At 39.5% G+C, this 24,202-nt stretch overlaps 1 protein-coding gene across 3 annotated transcripts in view; it reads left to right on the forward strand.

The window, feature by feature from the left end:
• Positions 1-24,202, forward strand: part of PRDM5 (PR/SET domain 5) — a 278,236-nt gene that overhangs the window by 248,915 nt on the left and 5,119 nt on the right. For all 3 annotated transcript variants that reach the window (XM_055435296.2, XM_055435299.2, XM_055435302.2), the window contains one exon: positions 17,061-17,165. In XM_055435296.2, the coding sequence (XP_055291271.1) occupies positions 17,061-17,165 (105 nt within the window). The remainder of the gene's footprint in view (positions 1-17,060; positions 17,166-24,202) is intronic.

The raw sequence follows: 24,202 nt of genomic DNA on the forward strand, positions 1-24,202 counted from the left end.
CAACTCTCACATCCATACATGACCACGGGAAAAAAACCATAGCCTTGACTAGACGGACCTTTGTTGGCAAAGTAATGTCTCTGCTTTTTAATATATTATCAAGGTTGGTCATAACTTTCCTTCCAAGGAGTAAGTGTCTTTTAATTTCATGGCTGCAATCAGCATCTGCAATAATTTTGGAGCCCAAAAAAATAAAGTCTGACATTGTTTCCACTGTTTTCCATCTATTTCCCATGAAGTGATGGGACCAGATGCCATGATCTTTGTTTTCTGAATGTTGAGCTTCAAGCCAACCTTTTCACTCTCCTCTTTCACTTTCATCAAGAGGCTTTTGAGTTCCTCTTCACATCAGCTTTCCTCATGATGTACTCTGCATATAAGTTAAATAAGCAAGGTGAAAATATACAACCTTGACGTACTCCTTTTCCTATTTGGAACCAGATTACCTCCCCTTAATATCAGTAGTGCTGTGGCTGAGAAACCCTGCTCTAGACCCCAGTGGAACCTTATGCCTTGTCTAAGGAAGGTTTGCAAATGGGTCTTTATCAAGGTGGTGCAGTTGGTAAAGAATCTGCTTGCCAGTGCAGGAGATATAAGAGACATAAGTGTGATCCTTGGGTTGGGGAGATCCCCAGATAAGCAAATGGCAACCCACTCCAGTATTCTTGCCTGGAGAATTCCATGGACAGAGGAGCCAGGCGGGCTAGTCCATGGGGTCAGATACGACTGAGCGTGCATACATGCATGTCTTGTCAAGGTGCAATCTGGAAAGAGGCTAAAATTGTCTGTAAATCATCTGGAGGCACCATATCCACTCTGGAAATTAGTGAGACATTTTGCAGATGGAAAAGTTTGAGGGTTATGTGGCATTGCCTGAAATCCTTTAAAAATATAATGCAGCCCTTTTATTTACAAGTTTCCCATTTTATCTCTGCCAAGTTTATAGCTTTTCCAACAGGAGAAAGCCAACCACTGCTATGTTGCTGTTGCTGTTGAGTCACTAACTTGTGTCCAACTCATTGCAGCCCCGTGGACAGCAGTACCCGTCTTCCCTGTCCTTCACTGTTACCTGGAGCTTGCTCAACCTCATGTCCATTGAATCAGTGATGCCATCTAACCAGCTCATTCTCTGTCGTCCCCTTCTCTTCCTGCCTCTGTCTTTCCAGCATCAGGGTCTTCTCCGGTGAGTAGGCTCTTCACATCAGGTGGCCAAAGTACAGGATTTTAGGATTGACTGGTGTGATCTCCTTGCTCTCCAGGGGACTCTCAAGAGTCTTCTCTAGCACCACAATTCAAAAGCATCAATTCTTCAGTGCTCAGCCTTCTTTATGGTCCAACTTGTACATCCACATATGACTACTGGAAAAACCATAGCTTTGACTACATGAACCTTTGTCAGCAAAGCATTGTCTCTGCTTTTTAGGTCTCTGTCTAGGTTTGTTATAGCTTTCCTTCCAAGGAGCAAGCAGCTTTTAATTTAATGGCGAGAAAATAAAATCTGCTTTCACTTTTTACCCTTCTATTTGCTATGAAGTGATGGGACCAAATGCCATAATCTTTGTTTTTAGAATGTTGAGTTTTAAGCCAGCTTTTTCACTCTCCTCTTTTATCCTGATCAAGAGGCCCTTTAATTCTTCTCCACTTTATGCCATTAGAGTGGTATCATCTGCATATCTGAGGTTGTTGATATTTTTCCCTGCAATCTTGATTGCAGCTTGTGATGCTTCCAGTGCTGCATTTGACATGATGTACTCTACATACGGGCTTCCCTCTTGGCTCAGACGGTAAAGCATCTGCCTGCAATGTGGAAGACCTGGGTTCGATCCCTGGGTCGGGAAGATCCCCTGGAGAAGGAAATGGCAACCCACTCCACTACTCTTGGCTAGAAAATCCCATGGACGAAAGGGCCTGGTAGGCTTTAGTCCATGGGGTTGTAAAGAGTCAGACACGACTGAATGACTTCACTTTCACTCTGCATGTAAGTTAAATATCCGTTCCGTTCCGTTCAGTCGCTCAGTCGTGTCTGACTCTTTGCGACCCCGTGGACTGTAGTCTACCGGGCTTCTCCGTCCATGGGATTCTCCAGGCAAGAATACTGGAGTGGGTTACCATTTCCTTCTCCAGGGGATCTTCCCGACCCAGGGATCGAACCCGGGTCTCCCGCATTGGAGGCAGACGCTTTAACCTCTGAGCCACCAGGGAAGCCCAAGTTAAATATGGGTGACAATAAATAGCCTTGACATACTCCTTTCCCAATTTTGAACCAGTCTGTTGTTTCACGTCCAGTTCTAACTGTTCATTGTTAACTGCATACAGATATCTCAGGAGACAGGTGAGGTGGTTTGATATTCCCATCTCTTTAAGAATTTTCCACAGTTTGTTGTGATCCAAGCAATCAAAGGCTTTAGCATAGTCAGTGAAGCAGAAATAGATGTTTTTTTTCTGGAATACTCTTGCTCGCTCTATGATCCAGAGACTATTGGTAATTTGATCTCTGGTTCCTCTGCCTTTTCTAAACCCAGCTTGTACTACTGAAAGTACTTGGTTCACATATTGCTGAAACCTAACTTGAAGGATTTTGAGCATGACCTTGCTAGCATGTGAAATGAGGTGCATTTGTACCATAGTTTGAATTTTTGGGGACTGCCCTTCTTTGGGATTGGAATGAAAACTGACCTTATCCAGTCCTATCGCCACTGCTGAATTTTCCAAATTTCCTGACATATTGAATGCAGCACTTTAACAGCATCACCTTTCAGGATTTTCATTAGTTCAGCTGGAATTCCATCACCTCCACTAGCTTTGTTCACGGTGACGATTCCTAAGGCCCACTTGATGTCATATTTCAGGATATCTGACTTTAGGTGAGTGATCACACCATGGTGGTTATTTCAGTTATTAAGACCTTTTTTTATATAGTTTTTCTGTGTATTCTTGACACCTCTTCTTAATCTCTTCTGCTTCTTTTAGGTCCTTACTATTTCTGTCCTTCATTGTGCTCATCCTTGCATAAAATGTTCCCTTGATATCTGATTTTTTTGAAGAGATCTCTGGTCTTCCCCATTCTATTGCTTTCCCTTATTTCTTTGCACTGATCACTTAAGAAGGCCTTCTTACCTCTCCGTGATATTCTCTGGAACTCTGCATTCAGTTTGGTATATTCCCTTTCTCCCTTACCTTTTGCTTCTATTCTTTTCTCAAGTATTTGCAAAGTCTCCTCAGAAAATCACTTTGCCTTCTTGTATTTCTTTTTCTTTGGGATGGTTTCGGTCACTACCTTCTGTACAGTGTTATGACCCTCCGTCCATAGTTCTTCAGGCACTCTGTCTACCAGATCTGATCCCTTAAATGTATTTGTCACTTCCACTGTATAATCAGAGGATTTGATTTAGTTTATACCTGAATGGCCTACTGGTTTTCCCTAGTTTCTTCAGTTTAAGCATGAATTTTGCAATAAGGAGCTTATGGTCTGAGCCACAGTCAGCTCCCAGTCTTGTTTTTGCTGACTGTATAGAGCTTCTCCATGTTTGGCTGCAAAGAATATACTTAATCTGATTTCGATATTGACCATCTGGTGATGTCTGTGTGTAGTCGTCTCTTGTGTTGTTGGAAGAGGGGACATTCACTATGACCAGTGCGTTCTTTTGACAAAACTGGTAGACTTTGTCCTGCTTCATTTTGTACTCCAAAACCAAACTTGCCTGTTACTGTATCCAGGTATCTCTTGACTTCCTATTTTGCATTCTAATCACGTGTGATGGAAAGAACACCTTATTTTGGTCTTAGTTCTAGAAGGTCTTGTCCATTCAGCTTGTCCAAGTCTATGTCTAAGTCTGTGTCATAGACTTGGATTACAGTGATGTTGAATGGTTTACCTTGGAAATGAACTGAGATCATTCTGTTGTTTTTGATATTGCACCCAAGTACTGCATTTTGGGGTCTTTTGTTGACCTTGAGGGCTACTCCCATTTCTTCTAAGGGATTCTTAACCCACAATAGTAGATATAATTGTCATCTGAATTACAGTTGCCTATTCCAGTCCATTTTAGTTCACTGATTCCTAAGATGTTGATGTTCACTCTTGCCATCTCCTGCTTGACCACATCCAGTTTCCCCTGATTCATGGACCTAAGAGTTCAAGGTTCTGTGTAGTGTTGTTCTTTACACCATTCGACTTTGCTTTCACTACCAGGTACATCCATACTGAGCATCGTTTCTGCTTTGGCTCAGCTGCTTCGCTCTTACTGGACCTATCAGAAAGTGCCCTTCACTCTTCCCCAGTAGCATATTGGTTACCTTCCCATCTGGGAGTCTCATCTTCTGGTGTCACAGTTTTGTTTTGTTTTTTGCCTTTTCGTACTATCAATGGGGTTCTCATAACAAGAAAACTGGAGTGGTTTGCCATTCCTCCTCCAGCAGACCACGTTTTGTCAGACCACTTTTGACTATGACCTGTCCATCTTGGATGACCCTGACAATATGGCTCATCGTTTCATTTGATTACACAAGCTCCTTTGCCACGACAAGGCTGTGATCCATGAATGGGATCCACTGCTATAGCAGCTGAGAGAATGGAGAACTAAAAACTTAGAGAATTTTTATTTAGAATTTTTATTTATAACTTACCAAAACAAAATTCATGCATTTCAGAATTTCACAATCGTATATAAGAAATTCATGAACCTCTGCTTCAGGAGGGGTTTTGGATTTCCTTTTAAGCTTAGATACAGGAGATGATTATCTGGTAAAAGCCTTTTTTCCTGAACTCTAACAGGGTAAATATTAACAGCTATGTGTGTGCTGTGCTTAGTTGCTCAGTCATGTCTGACTTTTTGCAATCCTGTGGACTGTAGCCTGCCAGGCTCCTCTGTCTGTGGGGATTCTCCAGGCAGGAATACTGGACTGGGTTGTCGTGCCTTCTTCCAGGGGATCATTCCAACCCAGGGATCAAATCCAGGTCTCCCACATTGCAGGCGGATTCTTTACCAGCTGAGCCACAAGGGAAGCCCAGAAGTACTGGAGTGGGTAGCCTATCCTGACCCAGGAATTGAACTGAGGTCTCCTGCATTGCAAGTGGATTCTTAACCAGCTAAGCTACCAGGGAATAGCTAGCTGTAAGTTACCTTAATCTACAAAAAGTAACCAAATGAAATTTGTAACAAAAGATAATTTAATTTTTGCACGTGTGTGTGTGTGTATGAGAGTGAGTCAGAGAACACTTGTTTCTATATCTGATTCCTCCTCGTGAGTTTCTTTTAAATTGACCTTGATATGCAGGTTGCTCACATGGAAGTTATTTCATTAATAGCATAGACACTGTTGGTCACGTTGCAGCTTTGAGCAAGACAAATAGAGAAAAGCTTTGTCCATCAAGTGCATTCATGTAATATATAACAACTGAGTGTTTCACAGTTTGAACCCATTCATAAGCAAACTGTATGTTCAGAACACCACAGACTCTGACAGTCCACACCATATATCACTAGTTGTCCTGGGTTCTTTTAATTGCTTACTAGATTTCCTTTTTAATTGTATTGGAGTCAGGCTACCAGTGCCATGAAAAAGTTACTAATCAGCATTGCATGATTTTCTGACATTGTTTATATTGACCTCTGACAACAAGGGAAAATCTCATTTATGATATGTCATGTTTCTATTTGATGTGGCCTAGCATGAATACTGTTCTAGGGAACCTTCAGGTGATGTGTCTGCAGCATGTATATAATCTATCTGCAATCCATCCATGTCTTTGGTAGTCTGTTTGATAGTGGGGTATGCTTCTTTACCTCCTGGCAAGCAGTTCTTAACTACGAGGAAGCCTCCAATAAATTTCTGTTTCAAAGAACTTCAGCACTCAGATCCCTGCAAAATTTACAAAAAGTGTGACTTTTTTTTTCTTCAGAGCCCTGTCGTGATGTTGAATTTTTAAAATTCAGTTTGATTTGGGAAAAATGTAACATTTGAAGTTTTTGTTCTTTTAAGAGATGGGTCTTTGCTCAAAAATATGACCTTTTATTAGCTGCATCACAAGGTGTAGGGTATAGAGCTTTATAAATCCTACCTTGTGAATTAATTTTGCCAAATGTTATTTGATTAAAGCCTGGCTAATTAGACTGCTGATGAATTCTGCCTTTGATAGATGATGCTGTTTAACTGACAAATAGATTGCCTCCATTTAGTAATGACTCCCCAGTTACAATGACAAAGGACAAGCTATTTGTCAGTTAATCTGTTTAATCATTCAGAAATAGAATTAATCAAGAACCTAATCATTTTGTCTCTAGTTAAATCTAGCTAATGAGTTAAAATGTGTGATTTATACTGTGCATTCCATTCCACTCTGAAACAGTGTTATAAACAATTTCCTTACTACTTCTTTGGATTAGATTTTGTCCCCAATTTAAATGTTTCATAAAGGAGAGAAAAATAGAAGTAATGCAGTTGGGATGTGACTACTCTTGAAGTGATGGTGCTGTGTGTGTTCTCTGTGGCAGAGGAGCAGTGGGGCTTTTAGAGGTCCAGCGGCAGCCAGAAATGCCTGCCCCAGCCACGCGAGCCTGCAGCTGGTTTTCTGGTGTGCCCTCGAGAAGGCAGCATTTATTAATAGATACTCTGCTGCCTAACCTGATAGTAAGAAGTCAGAAGCCTGTCATGGCTTCCTAAGCTTTCTCTGGCACATGGTCCCCTGTCTTGTCACCACTGATTATCCAGCCGTCATCTCTGGTGCACCTTATAGAAGGGATAGGCAGTGAAGATTAGAACTGAAATTCTTGTGCACCCATGCACACAAGCCTGGATTCGTCTGGACTGTTAGGTTAGTGTTAAGTGTATGCAGGAACATTCTCGAGCAGCAAAGATTATTGTCACAATTTTCAGAGAAAGGAAAAGCAATAGTAGAGCCTTTGTAATAATACACCCTGTACTGCTCAGCTTACTCTCTCTGCTCCTCTGTGTTTACCATGGGAAGGGCGGTATTTCTTTACCTTAGCTGATTGGGAGGAATGGAAGAAATTAGGAAGGAATGGAGATGAGGGTTTCTTTTTTGAGAAACAAAATGCATTTATTTCCTTCTATTTGAGTTCATTTGTTGTTCTTAAGTTTAAGATAAGTGACCTGTAATATCCTGGTTCTTCCTGTGGTATAGACGCTATTTTTTTCCAGAGGAGGAAAATTTCTGATCTAAACACTTAGAGCTACATTTTTCCTTTTAAAATTTTTCTTTAAACTGGGCAACAGTTGAAGAGATAATAGATGCTAAGAATAATGCAACGTTTGAAAAGAGATTGCTTTTATTCAGACTAGAGGAGGAAAGCCGTAAACGTCATATTCCTTAGATTGCCAAGAAAACACAGTTACTTTTTTCTGTTGATTGTGTACAGCTAATTAAAATATATTTTTAATATCCTGAAAATTAGATATACAGTTACGTATATTTCTGGCAATATGGTAGACTTCACATCCTGGAAAAGATGCTCTGTACAAAACACCTATCAATGCCAGATAAAATATAGCAAACAGCAAATATCTGAATCTGTAAAACAGTAAGAGTGATCTCCAGGACCCAACAGACAAAGCTGGAACCCAAATCCAGAGTGTTGAGGTCAGGCTGAGGATGCAGTACCTTGCAGGGTATCTGCAGTTTCGGTAAACTCAAGACTTGATTTTTCACGGTGATGGAAACTGAGACAACCTCTGGGTTCAGGTTAGATGGCAGGATGGAGCCATATTCCACCGTAGTTCTGGGATCCCAGAGAGGCTATGCTCAAAATGAAATCTGAGACTGGAAATAATCTACCTTTGACAAACAGAGATGCTTAGGACACTGAGTTGTTTCGAGCTAATTGCTGACTATAGAGAAAGAGGTCTCCTTAGAGTTTGTAACCACAGCCCTTCACTCAAGTGTGTTTGGAGTTCAGACTTAAAATACTTGCCTCGTCAGAAAACCCTCAGGCAAGAAATAAACTTAAAAAGGTCTTTGATTGATAGCATCCTATGCTGCCTTGCAGAAGCAAACACAAATGCTGTCTGGAGGGACTTACCCTCAACCTGAGGGGTCACAGGATTTTAACAGATAAGGACCACCAAACATGAGCTCATGATTCCAAATTCCAGGAACACCCAAGGAAACAAGAGCCATGGGCAGCAGACAGGAGAAACCACAAGAAGCAGAACTGAACTTCCAAAACAAAGAAGATAAGGATTTATCTGATAAAGAAAATTGTATAAATGCCTAGAATATTTTAAAATAGGCATGAGCAGCATGAAAAAAAGTAAGATTGTACTAAAAATTAAGCATAATTGAAAAGAGCTAAATGGAAAGTTCTGGAACTTAAAAATACAATAATGGAAATTAAAAACTCAAATGATCCTGTTTGGTAGTTAAGTTATTCATACCTAAAGAGAATTGATCAGCTGATTCTAAAGAAATACATAGAGTACAATACAAAGAGATGGAAATGGCTAAAGACAGGTTGACAAAAATGAAAAATAAAAAGACCTAATTGAGTTTGTAGGCTTTCATTCAACAAAAATGAGAAACAAAGCCATTTTCAGTCAAAAACAGAATTTACTCTCAGCTGATGCCTGGAAATTCAATACATAAGAACGCATGAAAAGTAAAAAAATTGTTAGTGTGTAGATCTTCATGACCCAGATAATCACGATGATGTGATCACTCACCTAGAACCAGACATTCTGGAATGGGAAGTCAAGTGGGCCTTAGGAAGCATCACTACAAACAAAGCTAGTGGAGGTGATGAAATTCCAGATGAGCTATTTCAAATCCTGAAAGATGATGCTGTGAAAGTGCTGCACTCAACTTGCCAACAAATCTGGAAAACTCAGCAGTAGCCACAGGACTGGAAAAGGTCAATTTTCATTCCAATCCCAAAGAAAGGCAATGCCAAAGAATGTTCAAACTACCCCACAATTGCACTCATCTCACAGGCTAGTAAAGTAATGCTCAAAATTCTCCAAGCCAGGCTTCAGCAATATGTGAACCATGATGATCCCAATGTTCAACCTGGATTTAGAAAAGGCAGAGGAATCAGAGATCAAATTGTCAACATTCACGGAATCATTAAAAAAGCAAGAGAGTTCCAGAAAAACATCTATTTCTGCTTTATTGGCTATGCCAAAGCCTTTGACTGTGTGGATCACAATAAACTGTGGAAAATTCTGAAAGAGATGGGAATACCAGACCACCTGACCTGCCTCTTGAGAAATCTGTATGCAGGTCAGGAAGCAACAGTTAGAACTGGACATGGAACAACAGACTAGTTCCAAATAGGAAAAGGAGTAAGTCAAGGCTGTATACTGTCACCTTGCTTATTTAACTTATATGCAGAGTACATTGCAAGAAACGCTGGACTGGAGGAAGCATAAACTGGAATCAAGATTGCCAGGAGAAATATCAATAACCTCAGATATGCAGATGACACCACCCTTATGGCAGAAAGTGAAGAAGAACTAAAGAGCCTCTTGATGAAAGTGAAAGAGGAGAGTGAAAAGTTGGCTTAAAGCTCAACATTCAGAAAATGAAGATCATGGCATCTGGTCCCATCACTTCATGGGAAATAGATGGGGAAACAGTGGAAACAATGGCTGACTTTATTTTGGGGCTCCAAAATCACTGCAGATGGTGACTGCAGCCATGAAATTAAAAGACGCTTACTCCTTGGAAGGAAAGTTATGACCAACCTAGACAGCATGTTAAAAAGCAGAGACATTCCTTTGCCAACAAAGGTTCATCTAGTCAAGGCTATGGTTTTTCCAATGGTCATGTATGGATGTGAGAGTTGGACTCTGAAGAAAGCTGATTGCTAAAGAATTGATGCTTTTGAACTGTGGTGTTGGAGAAGACTCTTGAGAGTCCCGTGGACTGCAAGGAGATCCGAGCAGTCCATCCTAAAGGAGATCAGTCCGGGGTGTTCATTGGAAGGACTGATATTGAAGCTGAAACTCCAATACTTGGGCTACCTCATGCAAAAAACTGACTCATTTGAAAAGACCCTGATGCTGGGAAAGATTGAGGGCAGGAGGAGAAGGGGACAACAGAGGATGAGATGGTTGGATGGCATCACTGACTCAATGGACATGGGTTTGGGTGGACTTCAGGAGTTGGTGATAGACAGGGAGTCCTGGCGTGCTGTGGTTCATTGGGTCGCAAAGAGACACAGCTGGGCGACTGAACTGAACTGAACTGAGAGCTAACCATACTGATTGTGTAAAATAGTAATGATTCCATACTAGGCGTTAAAAATCAAGATACAAATAAGATACTATTACACATAACATGAAAGGGCATTCTATATAGGGCATGCTAATTAGTACATGGGAAAACATATAAACTTTAGATTATGTTAAACAGACATAGTAAAAAAAATTTTTAAGGATAACCACTAAAAGAGTGGATATAGAGTTTGTAAGTTATATAATAACACAGGATCAACCCAAAGCATGTAAGAAAATATAAGGGAGAAAAACTTAGGAAACAGCAAGATAAAAGTAAAGCACAAAATAAAATCTTAGAAACTTATTTAAATATATTATTAATAATTATAAATATTAATAAATAAACATCCTGTTGTATTTTATTATAATGTAAGTAAATTCTAACAATATATATTTTAAATTATAATAACAAAAAGTAATGAAAAGCAAAACTCAGTAACTTGAAAAAGTCACATAAGTTTGGATTAAAATTTTTCAGTTGTATGGTATTTACAACAGATGCTCATCGTACCTAAAATATAGACTGTTTGAAAGTAAAAAAGATGGAAATACTAGCCAAGTACTATTTCTTCTATTTTTAAAGTGAGATATAGTTGACACTATATCTTAAACACTAAGTTTAAGGTATGCAACGTTGATTTGGTATGTTTGTGTGTTGCAATATGATTACATCATAGTGTTAGCTGAAACCTTCACCATGTCATGTAATTATCATTTCTGTGGTAAGAACATTTAGGCTCTAGTCTTTTATCAGCTTTGCAGTATATACAACAGTGCAGTTGACTATATTCACATTGCTGTGCATTTAGTCTCCAAACTTACCTTCTAACTCCAAATTTGTACCTTTGACCAACATTTCAACAAGTTTCCCAACCCTCATGGAATACTAATTTTAGAAAGCTTTTATAGCTATATTATTAACAAATTATTTTAAGGCGAAAAGGATGATATACATAAAGAAGGTAACTTTAAAATGATAAAAGGTCCTATTTTCCAGGAGCGTCATAGTTTTAAATTTATGTATACTCATTGTGTACATGAGTTTCAAAATTTTTGTTAACTACAGTAATAGAATTCTAAGAATATACTAGATATTGAAGTGTAAAGTTGTTTTTAAAATGATGCGTCTTTCTTTAAAAATACGTGTTTATTTGGCTGCTCTGGGTCTTCCTTGAAGCACATGGAATCTTTATTGCCATGCACAGGCTCATGGTTGCCGCATGTGGGATCTTAATTCCCTGACCAGGGATCAAACCTGTGCGCCCTGCGCTTGGAGCACAGAGCCTTAACCACCAGACCGCCAGAGAATTCCCTAAAATGGTTATTCGCTTTGTAGAGCTACTTGGCCATTCCCAGAAAAGCTGATGGTGCAATCCCAGCTCTAGATATACATGGTGTAGGAAATTATGCTTGCTTGTCTGTGTTCAATTGTACACTTGTAAGAATGTTCAGAATAACATTATTTATAAGAATGAAAAATTGGGGAAAACTTAAATATCCATTGCAACAGAATGTACATAACCAAATTGTGGTGTTGTCATTGAATGTAATACTATACTTATTAAGAATGACTAAATAGGAGGTACATATGTTCACAAAAATATTCCATTTCTTAAGCTAGCTGGTAGATGTACATATGTGATTATTTACATACTGTTTTTGTAGGTCTGAATATTTTTATAATAGTCTTTTAAATACTAAGGAGAAAATATACATAGAAACATGAAATTTAAAACTGTATACATACTACCTCAGTTCAAAAAGCATCTATAGCAATATTTTTAAGCTATATTTGAAAAAAATCTTATTGCAGTTTTACTTTAACAGATCTTTTTATCGATGCTCTATTTACTAACTGGACAGCTGTTTTAATGAAGCAATGTGAATTAGTTTATTTTGCAATTTATCCCAAAATTAAAAGATGATGACTTAAGTTTCTGGTATCAAAGATGGCTAAGGAATTTGGGTATTTTTTTTCCTTGTTCTGTGGAGATACTCTTTTCCTTCAGAATCTATGATCAGCTATAAATAATGCCTCATTTTAAAAAGTAGCTTATATAGCTTTTATTATGTTGAGGTATGTTCCTTCTATTCCCACCTCCTGGAGGGTTTTGATCATAATTGTATGTTGAATTTTGTCCAAGGCTTTCTCTGCATCTATTGAGATAATCATATGATTTTTATTTTTCAGTTTGTTAATGTAGTGTATTACATTGATTGATTTGCGGATATTGAAGAATCCTTGCATTCCTGGGATAAAGCCCATTTGGTCATGATGTATGATCTTCTTAAAGTGTTGTTGGATTCTAATTGCTAGAATTTTGTTAAGGATTTTTGTGCCTATGTTCATCAGTGATATTGGCCTGTAGTTTTCTTTTTTTGTGGGGTCTTTACCAGGTTTTGGGATTAGGGTGATGGTGGCCTCATAGAATGAGTTTGGAAGTTTCCCTTCCTCAGCAATTTTCTGGAAGAGTTTGAGTAGAATAGGTGTTAGCTCTTCTCTAAATTTTTGGTAGAATTCAGCTGTGAAGCCGTCTGGACCTGGGCTTTTGTTTGCTGGAAGATTTCTGATTACAGCTTCTATTTCCGTGCTTGTGATGGGTCTATTAAGATTTTCTGTTTCTTCCTGGTTCAGTTTTGGAAAGTTGTACTTTTCTAAGAATTTGTCCATTTCTTCCAAGTTGTCCATTTTATTGACATATAATTGCTGATAGTATTCTCTAATGGTCCTTTGTATTTCTGTGTTGTCAGTTGTGATCTCTCCATTTTCATTTCTAATTTTATTGATTTGGTTCTTCTCCCTTTGTTTCTTGATGAGTCTGGCTAGTGGTTTGTCAATTTTATTTACCCTCTCAAAGAACCAGCTTTTGGCTTTGTTGATTTTTGCTATGGTTTCTTTTGCATTTATTTCTGCCCTAATTTTTAAGATTTCTTTCCTTCTGATAATCCTGGGGTTCTTCATTTCTTCCTTTTCTAGTTTCTTTAGATGTAGAGTTAGGTTATTTAGTTGACTTCTTTCTTGTTTCTTGAGGTGTGCCTGTATTGCTATGAACCTTCCCCATAGCACTGCTTTTACAGTGTCCCAGAGGTTTTGGGTTGTCGTGTTTTCATTTTCATTCATTTCTATGCATATTTTGATTTCTCTTTTGATTTCTTCTATGATTTATTCACAAACATTATCCTCAATGGTGAAAAAAAATAAAAGCATTTCCCCTGAAGTCAGGAACAAGACAAGGGTGCCCACTCTCACCACTACTATTCAGCATAGTTCTGGAAGTTTTGGCCACAGCAGTCAGAGCAGAAAAAGACATAAAAGGAATCCAAATTGGAAAAGAAGAAGTAAAACTTTCACTGTTCACTAATGACATGATCCTCTACACCGAAAACCCTAAAGACTCTACCAGAAAACTAATAGAGGTAATCAATGAATACAGTAAAGTTGCAGGATATAAAATCAACACACAGAAATCCCTTGCATTCCTATACACTAATAATGAGAAAATAGAAAGAGAAATTAAGGAAACTATTCCACTCACTGTTGCAAATAAAAGAATAAAATACTTAGGAATATATATACCTAAAGAAACAAAAGACCTGTACATAGAAAACTATAAAACACTGGTGAAAGTAATCAAAGAGGACACTAATAGATGGAAAATATACTGTGTTCGTGAATTGGAAGAATAAATATTGTGAAAATGAGTATACTACCCAAATTTATACATTCAATGCAGTCCCTATCAAGCTACTAATGATATTTTTCACAGAGCTAGAACAAATAATCTCACAATTTGTATAGAAATACAGAAAACCTCGAATAGCCAAAGCAGTCTTGAGGAAGAAGAACGGAACTTGGGGAATCAACCTGCCGGACTTCAGGCTCTACTACAAAGCCACAGTCATCAAGAGAGTATGGTACTGGCATAAAGACAGAAATATAGATCAATGGAACAAAATAGAAAGCCCAGAGATAAATCCACACACTTATGGACACCTTATCTTTGACAAAGGAGGCAAGAATATAAAATGGAGAAAAGACAGTATATTTAACAAGTGGTGCTGGGAAAACTGGTCAGCCACTTGTAAAAGAATAAAACTAGAATGCTTCCTAACACCATACACAAAAATAAACTCAAAATGGATTAAAGATCTAAATGTAAGACCAGAAACTATAAAACTCCTAGAGGAGAACATAGGCAAAACACTCTCTGACATAAATCACAGCAGGATCCTCCAAGACCCACCTCCCAGAATATTGGAAATAAAAGCAAAAATAAACAAATTGGACCTAATTAAAATTAAAAGCTTCTGCACAGCAAAGTGGAGAAGGCAATTGCAAGCCACTCCGGGTCTCTTGCCTAGAAAATCGCATGGATAGGGGAGCCTGGTCGGCTGCCATCTATGGGGTCGCACAGAGTCAGACACGACTGAAGCGACTTAGCAGCAGCAGCAGCAGCAGCACAGCAAAGGAAACTATAAGCAAAGTGAAAAGACAGCCTTCAGAATGGGAGAAAATAATAGCAAATGAAACAACTGACAAAGAATTAATCTCCAAAATATACAAGCAGCTCCTTCAGCTCAATTCCAGAAAAATAAACGACCCAATCAAAAAATGGGCTAAAGAACTAAACAGACATTTCTCCAAAGAAGACATACAGATGGCTAACAAACACATGAAAAAATGCTCAACATCCCTCATAATCAGAGAAATGCAAATCAAAACCACAATAAGATACCATTTCACACCAGTCAGAATGGCTGCTATCCAAAAGTCTACATGCAATAAATGCTGGAGAGGGTGTGGAGAGAAGGGAACCCTCTTACACTATTGGTGGGAATGCAAACTAATACAGCCACTATGGAGAACAGTGTGGAGATTCCTCAAAAAACTGGAAATAGAACTGCCATATGATCCAGCAATCGCACTCCTGGGCATACACACCGAGGAAACCAGATTTGAAAGAGACACATGTACTCCAATGTTCATTGCAGCACTGTTTATAATAGCCAGGACATGGAAGCAACCTAGATGTCCATCTGCAGACAAATGGATAGGAAAGCTTTGGTACATATACACAATGGAGTATTCAGTTCAGTTCAGTTCAGTTCAGTCGCTCAGTCATGTCCGACTCTCCGCGACCCCATGAATCACAGCACGCCAGGCCTCCCTGTCCATCACCAACTCCCGGAGTACACTCAAACTCATGTCCACAGAGTCGGTGATGCCATCCAGCCATCTCATTCTCCGTCGTCCCCTTCTCCTCCCGCCCCCAACCTTTCCCAGCATCAGAGTCTTTTCCAGTGAGTCAGCTCGTCGCATGAGGTGGCCAAAGTATTACTCAGCCATTAGAAAGAATACATTTGAATCAGTTCTAATGAGGTGGATGAAACTAGAGCCTATTATACAGAGTGAAGTAAGCCAGAAAGAAAAACACCAATACAGTATACTAATGCATATATATGGAATTTAGAAAGAGAAAGATGCAAATGATAACCCTGTATATGAGACAGCCAAAGAGACACAGATGTATAGAACAGTCTTTGGGACTCTGTGGGAGAGGACGAGGGTGGGATGATTTGGGAGAATGGCATTAAAATATGTATATTATCATATGTGAAACAAATCACCAGTCCAGGTTCGACACATGATACAGGATGCTTGGGGATGGTGCATGGGGATGACCCACAGGGAGGAAAGGGGAGGAGGGAGTTGGGAGGGGGGTTCAGGAAGGGGAACTCATGTACACCCGGTTCGGATTCATGTCAATGTATGGCAAAACCAACCAATATAAAAAAAAAAAAGCATCCAAAAAAAAATACTGATAAATATTATAGATTTATAAAAATAAAATTCATTTTAAAAATTTGGAACTTAAAAAATAATAACATACTAATGGGTTTATAATATATATTGAAAATATATGATAATTATAACATAAAGGACAGGAGGGGAAATAAACTCATGCATTTTTAGGGGATGCACATTAGAGATGAACTAGATTTTTATTATTTGACTTTAGAATGTGTATCACAGTTATATGTTGTATAGAGAAATTAATAAAATGACAAAGGAAAGAAATATGAATGAGTCAATAATGGCAACCCACTCCAGTGTTCTTGCTTGGAGAATCCCAGGGACGGGGGACCCTGGTGGGCTTCTGTCTATGGAGTCACACAGAGTCGGACACGACTGAAGTGACGCAGCAGCAGCAGAAGAAGAAATAAAATGGAACACTAAAACAAACAAACAAAAAAAGTAACTTGGTTTTTTTAAAAGAACATCCTTCCTAGGAAAAAAATATTGGACAATAAAAATGAAAATACTTAAAGTCACAGTCTAGTTCTAAGGTCTTAAATTTACCCTCAAAACTTGTTAAACTTTGGTCTGGACTTTCATTTCCAGGAATCAATCCCTTTGAGACAGTGAAGAGTTTGCAGCATGTAAACCAGGGGTCCCAAACTGTTTTGTTTGACAATGCCTTTTTAACAGGCTCTCCAAGATGAAAAGAACCTCAGATTTCAGTCTGGAAGTGGTTAGGTCACAGCAGTCCTGCAGAATCTCCCTTTGGACAGTCAGGACTGCATGGGAAGAAAGGTAGTGACTCTGATACTGTAGCTGTGAACCACCTGGTAGTCTTAAGACTGCCCAGCAGGTTTTGAGTACTCCTGTTTTCCCCTGAAATGTTATAATAATTCATGGCATCTCTGAGTGTGCTGCTGCACCCTGCAGAACTAGCCAAAATGTATGGTACACAGCGGTCCTGTGTACTGTTTCCTGAGGATGACCCTGCACTCACTCGCATTCCTGGCCTGTTCCCTGACTGCAGGAGAAGCCGTACAAGTGCTCAGAGTGCGGCAAGGCCTTCAGCCAGAAGCGCGGCCTGGACGAGCACACGAGGACGCACACCGGGGAGAAGCCTTTCCAGTGCGACGTGAGTGTGCCTCCCTGCTTCCTGTCGTCCTCCTGTAACCTCCAGAGACAGGAGATGTATACGTGGGGGTGTGTCCATGCGTGCTTTTTTGCACGTGTGAGTGAGTGTGTGTGTGTGTGTACACACTTTACAGTGCTAGTCTATTAATGTCTTGGGCTCCTTATACCTTTTGATTGCATAATCTGTGTAACCACGTTGTAGCATGTTTTGTTACCCGAGTTTTCTGGTAGCACATGAACTTTGATTTTCTTTAAGACATACTTGTGCCCTGTTTTAATGCAGTTGAGTTGTTATTCCAAGGTATAAATGCGTGATGACTAAGACAGGTTTCCTGTGTCTGGCCAAGTGTTTTGACAGGTTAATTCGAGTTAACCAGAGATTTAACTGGTGATAGGTATTTTTATTTATTTTGTTAAAGCTAAACAATTAATTTCTAAAACAAGTATAAACTGCTTTAAAAAGTGCCACTACTGATTGTTTAGATTTTCTGCTTAATGACATTTGAAGGGAAATGAAATTATCAACATAGTTGTTCACATTATTAATGAAAGGACAGAAATACTACCCTTGTCAGTAAAATGAATTGGATCATTGATTAATTTAGAGAAACCTGGTTTATCTATGAACAGTGTCACCATTTTCTTCTGTAAGATTGACAGTTGACAGAAAGTTGACACTGGTGTTAGGGAAAACACTTATTTCTAACACAAAAATAGCGAAAACAGAGTACTGCTGTAATTTAGTGTAAAAAGAAACTTTGAAGTTGTGATGTGTGATGTTGCCCAGTTCACAGTTATCTTTCAATGTCGAGGGAGACTGGAGGACTTGTCCCCTTGGCATACTCTGCAAAGTAAAGGGCGGGGTAAGCAGTCTGTATGAATGGAAATCACAGACATATGCTGCTTCCCTTGTCTTTCCATGAAACTCTGGTGGTAAGGTTAAGGCAGCAGTGTACTCCCAGGACCCTTAATTCTGAGCCATCGTCAATGACTCAGCATCCTGCTCAGCTTCCTTTTTGTTTCTCCGGCTCGCCAGCGCCGTAACTCTCCGGTGGTGACTTTACAGGTGGACTTCCTCTTTGTATCCCTCACAGCACACTGGTGAGATGAACTGTCTGAGAATCTTTTTTTTTTTCTCAAAGAGATTTTCATTTCTGAAAAAATGGAGTCAGCCAAGCAAATGGAAGAAAGTACAGGTGGCTCACATATCTCTGTTTGAAGTGAGCGCCTTTAATAATAGCTGGCCTGTGGGAGGTGGTATAGACTTTGAACCCAGACTGTTCAGATTTAAATCCTAGAAACCACTTCCTAGTTCTGTGACCTTGGGCAACCTGCTTGAAACAGAAGTGTGTGTCAGTTTCCTTCTGTAAATTGGGGATAATAGTACTGGTATCTATCTGAAAGGGTTTGAGAAGTGAACAAGCTGATGTTTAGAAATTGCTAAGGGTGGTTCCTGGCACACAGTGAAAGCAGCTGTTAGTGCTTAAACCTAGTCCCTGTGCCAGATACTGAAATAAAACAGTGAACAAGATGCCGTGTCCTCCACCCTCATGGAAATCACATTCTTATGGAGTATAGACTTAAATCAGCCTGAATAAATGTCTGATTGCATTTAATGATAAAGACTGGGCAAGGGGGAAAGGAGGGTGCTGCGAAGGAGTAGTTAGGGAAGAATTCTCTGAAAAAGTGCCTCCGAGTAACCTAAAAGATGGAATCAGCCATGGGGGAAAGTGTGTTCTTGGCTCAGGGAACAGAATAGAGCAAGGCCTGATAGTGGAAAAGGGATGGGTGTTCTGGGAAGTAAGAAGGCAGGTGGAGCTAGAACTCAGTGAGGGAGAAAGAGAGGGCCCAGTACAATTGGAGAGCAGACTGGGAGCCTTTTAGCCACAGCAAGGAATTTGTTTTTAATCTAATTTCAACAGGGAGTCATTGAAGAATTTGGTATCTGTTGTTTCTTTGGACCTCAGGTTTAGAGTAAGGAGCCAGGGGGAGAGAAAATAGGGAACACGTTTTAATTCTTTCTTATTTATGATCCCAATTGTTCATTTAGACTTATAAAACAGTTTAGAGTTTCCTTTCCTTGAAAATAATCTCTAAAGATACCTTCTTTGGTTTTTCCAGAATTATTCCATAGCCTTTAAGTTACTTATATTGCTCATAGGGATTGTATCAATCATCTGTCTAACTTCCTCCTCCTTTCTTTTCTTTTAATAAATATCAGTGGAGTGACTACTCTTGCCCTCCTGTTCTTTAGTAAGGAGAGACTTTAGAAAGCACACAATTAATTGATTACACTCGAGGTAAGTGTTACCAAGGAACCGTAAAGACTATTATGAGCGTTTTTAGCAGAAGACTTCTCCTGGCAGACAGACCCTGAGGAACACATGGGGGGCAGCTAGAAAAGAGGAGTGAGAAAGCGCTGAGGTCAGAAGGTGTGGTGTTGTCACCAGCCTACACTAAAGCCGGGCGGTTGGGCTCGAGTTTAGTGAGTTTCCATCAAAGTAAGGAAGGATCCAGGGAACAATTTGTAGGTAGCAATATGATATTTGTACTTTTGAAAATCCTCCAGCTGCTGGGAGGAGCATGGACAGTAGGGGATAAGGGTGCATGCAGAAGGATTCAGGTAGTGTTTATAACCTGAGTACTTTTGACAGTGTGAAATCGTCCACAAGTCACAGGGAATTTACCTCTCTGCCCCTATACAATACGCAGGCAGTAACCCCCATTCTTCACGATGGCTGCACATCCCCCCTAATTCCGAACACTTTCCTGAGAGGAGGGAAAATTATGCCACTGTTTGAGAACCAATGACATTGGCTGCTTGTAATAATCTACACATTGGTTTCCAGAGTGAGGAGCTGAGTATACCAGGAGGAAATGGCAACCCACTCCGGTATTCTTGCCTGGAGAATCCCAGGGACAGAGGAGCCTGGTGGGCTGCCGTCTGTGGGGTTGCAGAGAGTCGGACACGACTGAAGCGACTTAGCAGCAGCAGCAGCAGGAGACATCCATGGGGAAGCAGGAAGGAAACATTACAGCTTTAATCCCTGCTCACCATATGTGATAAAAGTGGGAACAGAGTTAAGCTTTGTTATCACTGAACAGAGGGCTTGGTGTCCTGTTCCCAGGTAGTCTCATGTGATGTGCGTGCTCTTGACGTAAGAGCAGCAATTCCACAGTGACGCAGGTTGTTACTTGTTCGTTTCGGTGCATTGTCAGCTTTGTGAGTCATGTGTGCCCATGACGTAGAGATGTGGATTCTGTGGTCTGTTTTAAAATAGCATACAGGAGAGTCCTATACAGAAACCACAGATTGAAAATGGTATTAATAATATAAACACAGAAAACAGCAGTGTTAGAATTACTAGTTAGCAGTAAATTTAGATTTAAAAATGACACCATCATATCTGGAAAAAAGTAAACCAAAAATTGAAATTATCCAGAAGAGACACTTATTTGTCTACACTTTTGTTAAAGATGACTTTGAGTCTAAATATACTATATCATATCTTAGATTTTGCCTAATGAAAGTATAAAGTCATAATTATTCGCACAAAACTTTGCTTCATCTTTTTCACATGCTTTTAAAAGTTTGTCTTTAATAGTATAACTTACAGCTTAGTACACTTGGTATATTTTATTGACAAGTACAGATAAGTGGTGCTTGCTGAAATGTTTTCTTTTGGCTGGAGAAGCACTGGTCTCGGCAGGAAATGGTTTGTGCTCAGGCTGTGGCAGCAGAGATGGAGACAGTTACATGTCTTCTAGAAACGTGTATGGGGAAGACGTGGTGGTGACTCAGTAAGGTGGAACCAGGGAGACGTAGATCGAGGCTGAGCCAGATCGCTGGCAGATGTCAGACAGGTGGCGCTTTTCTTCTTTTTTTAAGAGAATTAAATTTGGGAGACAGTCTTTTTTTTTAATTAAAGTACAGTTGATAAGTTACAGGTATACAAAAGTGAGTCACAATCTTAAAGGTTATGTTTCATTTGTAGTTATTGTAAAATATTTGCTGTCCTTTCTGTGTTGTATGTCTTGTAGCCTAATCTACAGCTAGTAGTGTGCTCCTGTTAACCCTGCCCCTGGGTTGCCGCAGCCTCCGCCTCGCTCCCCACTGGTAACCACTAGCGTGTCCTCTCTCTGTGAGTCTGCTGCTTTCTGTTACAGCCACAAGTCTGTTGTACGTTTTAGATTCCAGTTCTGTGCAAGACTGAGTAAATTTGAAGTGTCTTATTCAACAAGCATTTACATCCTCCACTGTACAGATCAGGAGAGAAGGCTGAATCAGAGGTAGATATTGGCAAGTGCGCTCCATATAAACAGTCACAAAAAGCATGACTATGATGAAGGTAGCCAGGGGAGAAAACAGCTAGTGAATGGAGACGTGGGCTAAGGACCAGACACAGTGATGCGGGGGAAATGGCCAGAAAAACAGAAGGAAAACAAGGAGAACAGGTCCTTACGGAAACTAAAGGAGGGGCAGAAGGAAAAGGCCAGCTATGCCATACGAAGCTGAAACTTCATGCTAAATGAGGTTTCAGGAGGCCCTACTGCCGTGTGCAGCTTGTTGGTGATGTATCAAGGTAGGGTAGAGAATTACAAAGTACTTATTAAGGCAGAATTCTGGTGGGAGTGGGCTTGAGGCATGGATGGAACATGAGGATGTGGATCCGTCAATCAGCCAAGTGTACTTTTTCCATTCCAAAGTAGTATTTGCTTTCTAATTATAAAAGTTTCCTTTTCTGTTTCCAAAAAATTAGTAAATATGGAAGGGAATAAAGATAGAAATAAAATGATCAAATTTCTCAACTGATGTCAGCTAATATTACTGTCAGTCTCTTGATATTTTTCCTCCATTACTTATTTATACAGATATAGTTATGATCTTTATTTCAGTATTATAAATTAAATTGAACATTACTATTATTCTGTTTTCTTGCCTTTATATTTTCCCTTGCCTTTAAGTATTATTTGAAGTATTTTTTTTAACCAGCTGAGAAGTATTTCTTCATCTGGTTATATCAAAAGTGAATATACTCTTAAACTTTAGGCAAGTAAGTCATTTGTAATACTCCACTTCTGTAAATAATTCCGTGATGAACATCTTATTTGTACATCTTGAACTAAGAGCTCTTCATACAGGTAGCACTCCTGGTTCTTTTAAGGTTTGTGAAAATACCAATAATCTCTGTCTGTCCAAGATGCTTTGGGGTAAGGGCTACTCAGTACCATTACTCCCCCATCAGCATCATTTTCTGTCATTGTGCATACTGTATTCCCTGTTTTAAAATCATGTTTGGGCATATGTGTGTGTGTTAGTTAATAAGTGCATTTCTTGAAAATCGCCTGAGTTTGCATTTTCCTTTTTACCCTAATTTCAGTCTTAAAGGGTACTCAGTATTTTATATCACTTATCATAACTTCTGTATTATATCATCTGTCCTTGTATTTTATACCCTTTCATTTTTTAGAGTTTTTCCTTTTTATCCCCTGATTTTTACTACACATTTTTACTATGAAACTACCCAGCTTTGTTTCTCAGAGACTACTTAAAGGTATGTACTCTGTTTTAAATTATGGCTGTGAAACTTATTTCAGCAGAAGTGTCCTTTCCTCAGCTTGACTGAAGCATTGTGTTTGTCCTGAAAGATCATTCCGTTTGCCGTAAAATCATCTGTATGTTACGGGAGCTGCTACTCTGATAGTGGCTGTGCTCTCGCTCACGTTCCACACGTGACTGTTTTGGCTCCTTCTTTCCGCCCTGCTGATGATTCTTCCTGACAGAAGATGAAAGAGAAGAGAGCAGGCACTGACGTGTACTGAGCGTCTGCAGTGTAGCATCTGTTTGCATAGGTTACCTCATGTAACCTTCATTCTGGGAGGCAATGTTCATTGTGATCATTTTATGGGTGACAGAACTGAAGTTAAAAGGCATAATTTGTTCATCGAAACTTCCTTAGGAATTGTTAGAATCAGATTGAAACTCGGTGAGTTAATTCAACAAATACTTAGTGCTTAGTCTGTAGGCACTGTCTGCCCCTTAGGATACATGAGTGAGTAAAACATACTAAGATTCTCTGCCTTCATGGGTCTGAGGTCTGGGTGCCAGCGTAGTTGTGGTTTTAGTGAGGGGCCTTCTTCCTGATTGTGTCCTCACACGGCCTTCCTTGGATCTGTATCTCTTCCTGATTTTGTGAGGGTGTGAATCCCATCACAGGAGTCCATCCTCGTGAGTTCATCTACATCTCAGAATCGCCCAGTTCCTGCACCTCCATAATCATCACATTGAGGATGAGGGCTTTAACTTGGGAATTTTGAGGGGACACAAACATTCAACCCACAGCAGACTCTAAAACTTACTTCCTTTAGATCATCCTAGGCTGCTACTTCTGTATAATGCAAAATACATTATTGGATCTCTCTCCTCACCACATTGGGGGCTTGCCCTTCTGAATTTCTTGTTGCTATCAACATAAAATCTCCCTTCTCCCATAAAGAGAGGTGAATATTTTTATTTGCTTTTGTAGTTTCACAAGCTTCACCTCATTCAGAATTTCAGCTTTCATTCCAGTATTTTACGGGCCTTTACCTCTCCCATTGTATTCACTGTGTTTTTCATGGAATTTTCACAGTATTTAAGTGTGCCTTATTTTATAGTGCATGTGCTTTTGAAGAATTAAAGTAAGTGGGATTTTTGTGAGTAGCACCAAACTTTTAGTGAAAATTTGGTACTATAAAAGATTTCCATTTCATTTTTACTTTTGTATAATTATGACTTACATCTTCTGGGATAATTTAGTATTTTCAATTACTCAGCTGTTTAATGTCTGTTGAGATAGGTGGCAATGTGGCAGAGATTACATGAAGCAAACGTATTAAATGAAGTATTTTTACTGGAATACTGAGTATGTTAGGATGGTTAAAGCAGTGTTAATCTTTTACTTCACAGGAGGGTCCAGATTAATCACTAGTGAGACACATCTTGTGCTTCTTATGCCAAGTACTAGATAGATGCCCTCTAAACCATAAGACATTTTG

This window comes from Moschus berezovskii, chromosome 5 (genome assembly GCF_049115385.1).
Source record: "Moschus berezovskii isolate FMDL1 chromosome 5, NW_MosBer_1.0, whole genome shotgun sequence".
In the NCBI taxonomy this organism is placed as follows: domain Eukaryota; kingdom Metazoa; phylum Chordata; class Mammalia; order Artiodactyla; family Moschidae; genus Moschus; species Moschus berezovskii.